Below are 13178 nucleotides of genomic sequence, written 5' to 3'. Positions count from 1 at the left end.
ACAGAACCTGTGTTATGGAAATTCTTTTATCAGCTTCTGAAATACACTTTTCACTGGCGCTACCTTTGCAAACTTTTCACTAAAATTTGTACGACATTAAACATTCAGATTCGATATTCTAATAATGTTTAAAAAAAGGATGGAAAACATCAACGTTTACCCTCGACGTCCCGTCAGCAATTCGACGCATAAATAAATAAATAACTGACATAACACAACATTTGTTCAAATCAAGTCATGCTAACTCATCAAGCGAACTCCACCACAGTCTTTCGCAACGTTGCCAAACTTACACAGTCGGCAGAATTACACGCCAGCGTTAGAACGATGTGTACCAAAATCTCACACAAATATTTATAATGACATAGGTGGTCTGTTTTAAATTGGGATCTAAGACAGAATCATGCAGAAGTATAAATATGCTACGAACTTAACCAGTGCTAGATACAAAGATTCGCAATTCTGAAAATAACAATCTTTCCTACCTTTAATCCGTAACATCTCTTCAATACGTAGTTTGAGATCAGAGGCTTTAAGAGAACTAAAATCTTCGAATGCTTCCAATTTTGACCTGGTTCGATGTATATCAGCATTTGTGGCGTCATTTTCAACCTGCAAGGGAAACACAAGTAGTAAAATAATAAAGAAATAAAGACACGTACCTTAGCGTATTTGGATTTTATTTTAAGCGTCAATAATTTCCATGTGCCAATGACAACTTTTTCTAGACGAATAAACCCTTAGTTACTTGTTGAGCTGCTAAAAATTTACATGTTGGTGTTATAAATTTTGTACCCAAACGGAGATACTCAACTTTTCAAAATACTCCGTAAATGTTGTAGATACACACCAATCACCAGTGAAATATACTTCACATTTGGCGGCTTTTTCTATTGAAGCATCCATTTTCAATTGTTATAGCGGACGAGTGAACTGCAACATACCTTCTCCTTTCACTGCTCACTGTCTACTGAACTACTGCACACAGCGACACAGGACTGTCATTGCTTTTCCCGGTCAATTCTCGCACATGCGCAAATGAAGATATTTATCTACATTGCCCTCGTACATGTACATATCAGTGACTTTAAATTAACATCACATTGCCTTTAGCATATCCCACAAGTGATTGATGAGTGTCAATAACATTTACCGAGTGTTTAATACAGTGAAACTTCTGAATAACAGACACCAATGGAATATAATATTATTTGTCCGTAAAGAGGAAGTGCCCGTTACAGAGAGTTTACACAAATTTACAACACTCACACCTCATGCGGTGATTGCAACCATAAACACGTAAATTATAAATCTAAATCGAAATACAGTATTCACTGTTCGAAGTACTGGGAGTGTGCAAACCAGGGTGAGATAAGAAAAATTTCTAGTTGAAATTTTATCATAACAACAAACGATGTTTGCTCTTGGAAATTGTAGGAGAAAATGCAAGATCCATAGGACTGAGTAGTGAATTTGTCAGGGAAGGGAGGATGTTCCACATAAAATTCTTAGCCATATGATTAACTTTCAACGATTGTTTTTATTCGCTGAAAATTCTCTAGGTTATCCACAGGTGAGGAACTTATTGTGGACAAAGGATCGAAAACCTTCAAGTCCAGCTTGCAAATATTCTTTCTGGTGATTTACCAAGCCATTAACTTACGACAAAGGCAGTTTGTGGGGAAGCGATTTTCTGTCTACTATATTGTACCACGGGGGGGGGGGGGGATGGTGGCTGTGGCAGAGCACTTACCTCTGCTGTGGGGAGGTACCTCGTTTGATCCCCGGCCAAGTACACTCATGTCCAAAATTATTGTCGCATGTCTATAAATATGTTGTTCTAGGAATATAATTTGATAATGAATTCGCCCGGTATTTTCTATAGTGTTAGTATGTGTATAATCGGCAAAGATATGTATGTGGCAAATTTCATGTCAAAAGAGCAGTAAATAAGAACAATAAAACGAAAATAAAACTTTCTTGTCCATTTAACAACATTTTGTTTTACTCATTCTAATTTTCGTATTTATAATTCTTTTATTATGAAATTTACCACAAATATACATTTCCCGATTATACACACAGTATCAGTATTAAAAGTACCCTGCAAAATCATTATCAAATTATATTCTTACAAGAAGACAGTTATAGATATGCGACAATCATTTTGGACATGAGTATACCTAAGTTTGTGGTGGACAACATCGTGTCCGTGGGTTTTCTCCGGGTATTCCCGTTTCCTTCCAGTTTCTCATTCCATTATCATTCACTTGCCTTAATCATCGTTTCCCTTAGCCTACAAGGCATAATCATGGGACGTTAAACTGGAAAATTTCATTTTTCCATTTCATACTGTACTGCAGATTTATCATCAAACTGCAGAAAGAATTTTCTGTGTATGAACTGAAACTATCTCCTGTCCGTTATTAGGAGATTACTAAACGTTATGGGGAACGGAAAGAAAACGACTGTCCGTGTCTAAAAGTGTTCGTAAAAGGGAGGTTTCTGTCATCTAATATATTTTTGCCAGGACAGAAAAATCTATCCATATTATCACTGTACTTACTTCCGACATAACACGGTAACATTTTTAATTATCACTTAAAATCAACATTAATTAAACTCGCAGAAAGCTTACAACGGAGGAAATAATACTATGATAAGTGGCAGAATCGATTATTTTTATTATTTCTGGTTGATCAAAAAGTTCGTTTTTCTTTGTACAAATATATTACACAATTTCCATTTTCATCAAGTTTACTGTATACTCTATTCATAATTTCGTTCCATTCCACTATCTTCTGCTATCTTTCACGTAAAGACTTTACTTTCCTCTTTAATAAAATAATAAAAATAGCAAAGAAGTGGAAGAAATCAACACAATCTATTGTTACGCATGCTTTTTCATTTACGCTTAGTAAGTTTTAACCAATACCCTATTACTTTTGTCATCAATAGTAATACGTTGCGAACAAGTACAACGTATCTCACTCGCCATTCCTTCGTGATGTCAACTTTGATAAGCAATGGGTCCGATAGCGAGTGAGGCACACTGTATAAGACCTCGCATAATCATACAATTGGAATCTCATTTAACTCCTTTTGATGCTTCTTAGGATAAATCCGAGAGGAAGGCTCATCGAATTTTAAAAGAATACCATTTTCGTAAATTTAAAATCAGCAGCATCAAGATTAACACATACCGAATACCTTTTAGAAAATATTTCCAAATTAATCCAAAATAATGCAGCACAGGGTTCTAATTAACTTAGCCATATATGACTGTATATTATGTCTTTCATAACGACATAAAACAAAATAAAATATCTAAAAATAATACAGCTTTTATATACATAGATTAAAGCATGCTTAAATAAGATTTATTAAATACAAAAAATTTAACCTTAGTATATGCCCTGGGAATACTAATCGATGACTACTTTCCTAGTGTTACCTCGATAACCAAGCTTGTTACTGTTAACTACAAGACACTAAACTACAAACTTTAGCTTCACAAATTTTTTTATAGTATTTGACTTACAGTTAGTCCTTTTTCATATGTTATTCTAGTTAGTCCTTTTTCATATGTTATTCTAGTTAGTCCTTTTTCACATGTTATTCTATTTAGTTCTTTTTCACATGTTATACTACTTAGTCCTTTTTCACGTTTTTCTACTTGTCCTTTTCACATTCTATTCTACTTAATTCTTTGTCAACTACAACATACACAAACCCAAGCCTTCCATCTTTACGTGTTATTCTAGTTAGTCCTTTTTCACGTTATTCTAGTTAGTCCTTTTCCACATGTTATTCTAGTTAGTCCTTTTCCACATGTTATTCTAGTTAGTCCTTTTTCACGTTATTCTACTTAGTCCTTTTTCACATGTTATTCTTAGTTCTTTTTCACATGTTGTACTACTTAGTCCTTTTTCACGTTTTTCTACTTGTTCTTTTCACATTCTATTCTACTTAAATCTTTGTCAACTACAACATACACAAACCCAAGCCTTCCATCTTTACATGTTATTCTAGTTGGTCCTTTTTCACGTTATTCTAGTTAGTCCTTTTCCACATGTTATTCTAGTTAGTTCTTTTTCACATCTTATTCTACTTAGTCCTTTTTCACATGTTATTCTACTTAGTCCTTTTTCACATGTTATTCTACTTAGTCCTTTGTTAACAACATACACTAACTCACGACTTAGCGGTACCAACTCACATTGCTCGTGCATACTATACATACTATGAAAAGCCAATTATACAAGCAACCGATTGAAAATCTTGTTTTTATCATGGCGTTTTCTTCTCTTATTTTCTTGCCAGCATCATATCTACGCTAAATCTTTTTAAAATTGACTCGTATCTCAAATTTCACAGTTGGTCTTATAGTTTGCTAGAAGAATCGTTCAAATCACAAAGAAATTCAGAAAACGACTTTTCTACATAAACAATCAGTTCCTTAAGAGGTCTTTCTGAACGCTGAACCCTTCCACCAAAGGTGCAAAATACGTTCATAAAGTGATTCAATTTTCATGCGAGTGACTTAACTTGGTGAACAAGCCTACAGCAGAATAAGTAGGCTATTTGAAACAGCACAGCAAAACTTGCGGATGCAATCAACGGAGTCATTCTCTTATCGCTTTAACAACTAGATTAAAAATGCGCCAATTACTGTCTTGAAGTAAAACTTTGATACGCTATTTTTAATCTTACATATTTACTTCACTTCAGTTCTTTTGTTGTTCATTTTCTCCTCCCAACATATAGACTTTACTATAAAACAACACAGTGAATTTAAAGAAATAAAATGAATATCAATTACAGGTAACTGTTAGTAAAAGGACAGTCAAGTGTTTTCATCTTTTAACATTGAGACAAAAGGAAGCGGATAACGTCAATTAGGATTTCGTAAGAAAACCAATCGTAGAATCACCACCAATATTCAAGTTATTGTTTCTCACGTGATTCTGCGCTTTTATAATTCTACAAGGTTACAACGTTAGGAATGAAAAAAGTTGTAGTTAAGCAGCCGTAGTAGGTGCTGAAAAAGGATCCAGCGAGGTTCGAAATTATTCACAAGGATTAACAGGTATTATCTACGAGACACCAAGGTATGCAAATTATAATTCATTGATACGTACCCTATAGCATCCATCAGCAAGTATAGTGAAATTGTTTAACTTGGAGCCCCTGTACTATACCCTAAAAATTGCATTACCTATAAAATTTAAAGTCCCTGTGCTTTTTCCATGAAGCTGTTGATAACGAATCCCCAATTTTTGTTCAGATTGCCATCATTTGAATTTTAACATTGAGTGTTTGTCCTAATGTAATATGACTCGAACACATTTCCTTCTACTAGTCTTGATGTTTTCAATTTTGATTTCGGAGTAAGATTGTGTTTGGATACTGCACTAGGATGAAACACCCAATGTTAAATTTTGAAGATGATAACCCAACAAGAACTGAGATTTAGTTACCAACAGCTTTACTCAAAAATACACACCTCATTGACTTTAAATTGTATGGGTAACACAACACTTAAGATCTTATACAGGAACTTCTTTATGTGAAGAGAAATTAAGTGAAATATTAGAAGATATGTGTGTGTTAAGAGAAGAAGAAACAACTGAAGTGAAGAGAAAATAGGTGACTTATTTCAAATTGTAAATAGCGTGTGTAAATACTTGCGTCCAAGATTGTTTATTCATGCACAATCGGTGACGCCAAGTCCTGAGCTAGTGTGAATAAGTGATCACTAACAGTTAAAAAGTCATTGCAGTTGAAAAAGAACTAAATAAAATAACATGTAAAAATATTTGTGAAGTCAAAGTTATTCAATTAGTGCCCAGCAGTTGATAGTAACAAGATTGGTTGCCGAAATCGATACTAGATAATTAATGTTCCCATTAGGATTTCCAAGGCACCGATAAAGATAAAAGCTAAATACAAAATATGCTTACCTTGGACAAATAATGATGAGTGATAAGTGGTATCATTACCAGGACAAACAGGATTAACAAAATAATCCGAGACAATTTGACGTTACTCAGCCAATTACATACAACTTCCTTCACGCTGTAAGTACTGGTGCTTAAGGGCCTGTACCCACTCAAGTCAACAGAGGCCATTCTTTACGCTTTGTTAGTAAGTAATTGGACTCTGAAGCACAGCTTCATATTAAAATATAACGAGATACTTTCCGCCGCTTCCACATAACACTCTCTTGCAAAGAAGCATTGCTTTACTCGTACTGTAAAAGAAACATGTTAGAAACAAAATTTAGTAAAATGAAAGTAAACTTCATTATTACTCAGACTTAAATAAGTTCGTTCAATCATACGTAAGCCAAATCAATCTTACAAACTACAAGACAGCCACGAAAATAATTTATCGTATATCTTTTATATATATATATATATATATATATCTATATATATATATAATGCAAAAGAATTTGTAAACGTAAAACACAGGACACATAAATTCCCATCGACTTATTTTGGAAAACATACCAGGCGAAACAATTACCTGGCATGGTAAAACCGATATCAGAGAACAACAAACATATGTCATACAATTAAAAAAAAAAAAAAAAAGTAAATACATTTCTTATAAATAAAACAGGTGGTTTTTAGGAATTGGATTTCTGGGCTTCCATGTTAGCCGATTACGTATGAGGGATGACATCCCTCGGCGATCACACTATCCGAGGAAAGGAAAGGACGGACTGGGGAAGAAAAGAAGCGGCCTGGGGCCTATATATTTGGTATCATCCCGGCATTGTCTGGTGTAAATAGGAAAACCTAGAAAAAACAAACTTAAGATGGCGTGCCTGAAAAAGCTTTTACACTTTATCGAATGAATGTCCCACCTGAAATCGAACCTGGGACCGCTCGCGCGAAAGATGAGAGCCTTAGCGATAAAACAAGTGAGTATCGTTTCACAGTGTGAAACTAAGACTTCCAAACTATGGAATTCAATACTCGAAACTGGAAGTCTAATCTATGGTTCTTTATTTGCGACGTTGCCAATAGTGCAATTTTATGTCTCTAGACGAATACTCGAAAGGTATACAATTATATATATTTTTTGCTTTATTTCGACTTTTAGAATAATGCTCTGTGGTCCGTGGGCGCCATTTTTAGAACACCTGATATATATATTAAAAGGATCTTAGTAGCCCAACTTGTTTTTGCAGAATCTCGTAACATGCAGGGTTGGCAAAAACCATGGTTTTTATTGAAAAAACCGGTTTAAACCCGGTTTTTTTTGGTTTAAACCAGGTTTTTTTTTGGTTTATATAATTTGCTCTATGTATTTATATCACATATCGATAGAAATGAGTTTGTTTCGTCTTGGTGTTATTATGCAAAAACCGGGTTATGCTGGAAGAGGCCACATACGCTTACAGTGGAATCCAAACCGCTTCTCGGCTTACATCCAAGATAAATTGTCCTCCATTTGAACTCGAAACCGGGACTAATTCGCCACAAATGCGATACGTCTGCCGACTCACTCACGAAGGACTCCTGATAAAAATACGTTAACTGATCTTTACATATTTGTTAGTATAATCGTCAATAGTCATTGGGACAGAAGGACAAAAAGATAAACAATTGCACAAGTGGAACCATTATACAAAATTACATATGGACAGTTTCAAAGTACTACAGAGTACAGAGGAACTAATTTTGTCCAAGTTAGTTCACTACGACTTTTATTAGTCCAAGTTAAAGAAATATAACGACTTACTTTGCATATCAGTAAGAAAAGTGATTAAAGATACGAATTATTTGAGTCCACTTTGGCTCTGATCCATTTATACATAAATAGTTACCAAAGATTCTTGTTATTTCAATATCTGTCTCTAGTGGGTTTTGTATGACCTCCCTCCCCAAAAAAGTACAGCATTTCGATGCATTTTATCAATAGTAAACATTATTAAAACGAAACAATGTTTAGAATTTTCCTTTTGTTGCATAACAATAATAACAAATTATAAAAAAATCACAAAAGAAACATCCATAAAGTTACATAAAAAAAAGTTGCTTTTGTAATATAATCTCTTTGAGTAAAGAATGGGAAATTTATGTCTGACTATAGTACGAATAATATATGGGAGTGAAACGTGATAACCCACAAATATGTGTTCATCAAGATTTTACGAATAGTTACACTTTTACGAACATTTTTCATTTTTGGTTTAAACCACCTTGGTTTAAACCAGCCAACCCTGGTAACATGTAATAAAATATTACGCTCTAGTGAATGTAATTTCGACAGAAAGTGTGCTAAGTACAAGAAGTGATTTTTAAACAGACAAGTTTTGCTGAAAATTAATTTCCAGCTCTTTTGTAGAATCCACTATAGGAAAGCGAAGGTGGTATTGAAATAACAAAATCATAAAAAGTCAAAAGCCAAAAATTTTCTGTTTTTATTTTTTAAAGCCGATTTTTATTTAAAAGGAACCCTCATCCCTTTATTAAAAAAAAAAAATAAAAAAAACAGATGTCTTTCATTTCAACAAACAACACACAAAGTTGACATACCCGGGTTACGGAGAATTAATTATGAACTAAGCCACTCAAAACACCAGTTTTATTTTATCGCCTCTTTTTACTTTAGCTTTAATAATAATAACAAAACCAACAAGGATGTTTTTTCTGCCTCATAACAATAATAATGCGCATTACGTAAAATTAGAAAAAAAAAATGAAATATTTGGAAAAAATGAAATCTTTACGTCTCACGATTATGTTGGGTAGGCTAAATGATGATGAGAAATAAATGAAATTGTGGAATGAAAAAAGTGGAAGGAAATGGAAGAACCCCGAGGAAACCCATGCACACTGTGTTTGTCCATCTCAAAGTTCAAGAGTTTAAAGAGCAATGGTGTATTTTTTACCCTTAATGTACAGTAATTTATAGTATACACATAAATTTACAGTAATTTTTTATCAACTTTACAATACACACTCCAGTTCGTATTCACGCGCATCGAAAAGTAGGACTGGTTTAGAAAGGGTACAGCAGAATAGGTTAGCGTTAGGTTAGGGTAAACTAAGTTCAATTCCCTTCTGTAAAAATTAGTCCAGTGCAATTTCTCATGTCTACTTATGGTTATTAACTGAAGCAGGTGTTGTAGAGTTAACCCGTTTATATTATTATCTCTACAGACTTCCATGAACTTAAGTCAGAAATTTCAAAGCAATACGTGACTTACATATTGAGATATGATGTTTTATATTACTCTCTACGCAATATTAGATGGCCTCGAGAACAACCGGAACACCTGTAATTCTAGAATTTTGGTCTATTTCTCACAAACTATTAGGACTACAGAAAAAAATATGGAATATCTTCATACCTTAACAGTATTAATAAGTATATGTATACATTAGAATTTTACTCGATGGCTAACATTTCGAACATTTTTTTTTTTGGGGGGGGGGTGATTTGACGTGGAATAAACCTACTATTTATTCAGTCGTCTGGAGAAATTTGTTCCTCATAAACATGTCTTTTCATACAAAGTGTTCAATTTTAGAGTGTGATGTTATAAATTTTAACCAAGGTTCCTGATTATAATTTCTTAAGTTCTGCAGGTGAACCCACAAAAACGAAGGTAATAAAGGTCATAGCTGTACGGTGACTAATTACAATAATAATAATAATAATAATAATTTTGGACACTATGAAGGTACGTAATGAGGCCATATTAGGTAAACTAAAATAGAGAATAATGTGTCAGTTTGAGACCCACTATATTAGTAACTAACCTAGGAAGTATGTGATGCAATAGAGGAGAGAAAGGTGCCGACTGATTCTAGCAACACTAGATAGCGCCTCACAACGCATCACTTCTTCAGGACTCATCCTTTTTTTTTTTTTTTTTTGGCGGGAGGGGGGTGAAGGCTAAATTTGTAAAATCTATTTAAAAAAATGTGAACTGATTCAACAATAGAATTGTAGAAGTAATCAAAATATATCGGGATCTTATCTTTCACATATATAATAAGGTAGAAATCCGAAATGTAAAGTGAGCTTCTTACCACGTAGTACTAGATCAGAAATAATCAAGTGAAGTAATATGAGAAGGCAATCTACAAAGTAATCATAGAAGTGGTATAAAACTGTGATAAACAAGATATGTGTTTTCATTTCATTTTTCCTTCCGTTGTCCTCCTGTATGCGTATACCCACCGTCCTGACAAGCCTACTTAGATGGACACACCCATACGCGAGCTTCTCTGCTGCACTTCTACCCTGAAACTGTTTGATAGCATTCGTACTTTTTTTTTTTTTTTTTTTTTTTTTTTTTTTTTTTTTTTTTTTTTTTGTGATCAACTAGTACAATTTGGTTCGTGTTTTGTGCACGTACTGTAATCTTTATACCGAGATATATCTTTCCTCAGCATCACGAGGCATATTTTTGGATTTGGACGGCCAGAATTCTCTGCTTAAAACTCTTACTTTTTTGCTATATTTTCTGTATTTTTTTATTATTTAGGCTAGATTAAGTTAGATTAGCTTAGTGCTTTGTAATTAACCTTACTTAACAACAACATACTTCTCCTGTAAACATTCTTTTAAGCTAAATCTGGACCTCCAGTTCCAAGTATATAATTCAAATGAAACATTATTTTCATTAATTCTGACGGACAGTTTGCAACATTGAACAGTTGAAAAGTAGCCTACTACTTTTGCGCAGTAATATATGAAAGCATACGTAGTGAAGAATAAAGAAAGCACTAAATTAACAAGTAGGCCACTTACAAAATACCATTAGAACTGAAGTAAGGAAGTGGGAATGAAACGGCAGTAATTGTAAGTATGGAATATTAGCATAACCAGAATTAGGAAAATAACGTTTAAAACAGCTTTATGTTCTTTTGATTACGGGGGGCATTAACAGAACCTTAGCTCACAGTTCTTTTCGTATTTTAATCCAATCGTCTTACAAGTTCATTTATGATTCACATTCTCAAATAACTTACAATCGAATTATTAAATCGTGTATGCCATAACTATAATTGCCTCAAGTAGATATGAAGACAGAATTAGGGAAGAATGCTGCTACCACGAAGAAATGTTATTTTACTGTTATATAGAATTAGAATTATGTTTAGAGATGCCCTCTCCTTTTTTTATATAAAAGTTACGAAAATTTGCAGGAGAAAAGAGGTAAGAAATGATGATTTGGAGTTCTTATGTGATGTATAGATGTGTAACTTCGGCAGTAAAGTTATGTTATGTTATACGAGAAAAATATGTGCGAGACGCGGAAGATTATGATGATTTAGCAGGGCAAGGTTCTAGAAGACAGGTCCCTCTTCCTATTTAGCAGTAATAAAGACAGAAAAAAACGTACCCTGCCGGAATGTAACCAGCCTTCAATCGCCAACGCTCGCTCGACAATGTGAATTAAAGGTTAAACTATGGTACAGAAAGAACGCAACCTCGCTACTAATCTATACAGGGGGACCTGTGTTCTAGAACCTTCCCATTTAGCAGCATGACAGTCGTATAAAATGACGAATCGGTGCGTTGAATGTAATATTTCTGAATTGAGTTTTATAATAATAATAAAGAGAAGCTGTCAAATTTTTATGAGAACCACGGATTACTGAATGTAAGTAATAATAATAGCTTCTATGAGAAGCGAGACTATTCACTGTTCTAGTCTAATTGAAGTCTTACCAGCTAACCTAACCAAATGTGACCTACAAGTGACCTTACCTAGCCTAAAAACTGTTAATGTTTTAGGTGCTTTTTGTAGATTTGAAACTGTGGAGAGGTATATCTAAACTTAAGTCTAGAATCACCCCTATTCCTAAAGTCTTAGGACAAGAAGAAGACGAAGAAGAAGAAGTAGTAGTAGTAGTAGTAGTTGCAGTTATTGTTGTTGTTGATGATGATGATGATGTAGTAGTAGTAATAGTAGTGACTCTTCCAGTTCCGGCGACAAAGAACAGAGGGAAGCGGGCTATACACAAACCGATACGACATATTTAATACATACTGACATAACTAATTACCTTGGCCATTTCATTAAATTTTTCAATTCTTCGATTCAGTGATTTGATCTTTTGGTTCCGGGGCAAGTCTTTACTATGACCATTATATTCGATTCACTGATTTCTTCTCTCGATTCCGCACAATTTTATAAAAATGAGTCAAAACTTCCCTAACTTTAAGCTAACCCGTTCCTGCCCCTACTCTACTTTCAAAACGATCATACTTATCGATGCGCAACTGGAGCATCGGAACCAAAAGAACAAATCACTGAATTGAAAAACTGAGTGAAATGGCCAAAGTAAAGATTCAGCTATTTGTTTATCAATTGAATATAAAATTGCCTTACTGTCAGATGATCGACAAGTTAACACGCATATTCTCTTTCTTTTTCACAAACGAAATAAAACCAATACAAAAACAACTACACAAATATAACTGCAATTGCGTTGATTAGAATCACTTAGAAATACTGTTGCAGTTTAATGACACACAATTATAGTGCCAATAATGTAATTTGTTTTTTAAGACACAACGATGTAAATACAAAACATTCCATCGAAAACATACACCCCATATTCTAACTTAGACTCCTTGTACAAACATTAGGATATTTTAGCATTGACAACATTTTAAATATCAAATTGATACGGTCTAAACTCTTTTTATTACCTGAGTGGTTTATTCAATATCATTTTTTCTATTTTAATTACAGAAGATAAAATAACACACTCTGCTCCACACACAACAAATAACTGATTACTGTTGTATAATTTTGTACACTGTTCAAGTGCTTTGTTCTGAAGGAAAAAGAAAAACGTTTTGGGGGTTTATGAGAAAATTACGAGTCTAATAAATATTATTAACAATAGACACAAGTGGATCTCATTCCATTATGGCTTATCATCTAGACAACGCTAAATTGTGCCTTTTTACGACCACATTCCATTACAGATATCGTGATATTCTGTGTATTACACAAAATGTCAAAAGTCATTTTGGTAACTGGTATGCTTAATATCGCAAAACTTTTATTGCAAATTTTGCGTTGCGTTAAAAAAATAGTTTCAGAATGTACCCCTTAGTTTTCTATAATTGGCAATTGCGGGTGTGGTTGAAGTTGCACGGAGCCGATGGCGGTTCTAGGCTCTCCAGCTTTT

General features: G+C 33.8%; 1 protein-coding gene across 2 annotated transcripts in view; it reads right to left on the bottom strand.

Annotated features, from left to right (window-relative positions):
- botv (exostosin like glycosyltransferase 3) overlaps nt 1-12832 on the bottom strand; it is a 165567-nt gene extending 152735 nt beyond the window's left edge. Inside the window, exons 1-3 of one of the 2 annotated variants that reach the window (XM_081769748.1) lie at nt 12691-12832; nt 5964-6253; nt 486-612 (exon numbers count right to left, since the gene is read on the bottom strand). In XM_081769748.1, coding sequence (XP_081625874.1) covers nt 486-612; nt 5964-6131 — 295 coding nt within the window. In that variant the 5' untranslated portion in view covers nt 6132-6253; nt 12691-12832. Of the gene's footprint in view, nt 1-485; nt 613-5963; nt 6254-12367; nt 12591-12690 lie in introns of those variants that run through there. The other variant, XM_081769749.1, reaches the window with a different exon arrangement.
- Between the last annotated feature and the right edge of the window lie 346 nt (nt 12833-13178).

The sequence above is a fragment of the Thermobia domestica genome, chromosome 8 (assembly GCF_964235325.1).
Source record: "Thermobia domestica chromosome 8, izTheDome1.hap1.1, whole genome shotgun sequence".
NCBI lineage: Eukaryota > Metazoa > Arthropoda > Insecta > Zygentoma > Lepismatidae > Thermobia > Thermobia domestica.
This window is presented reverse-complemented; position numbering and strand designations above follow the sequence as displayed.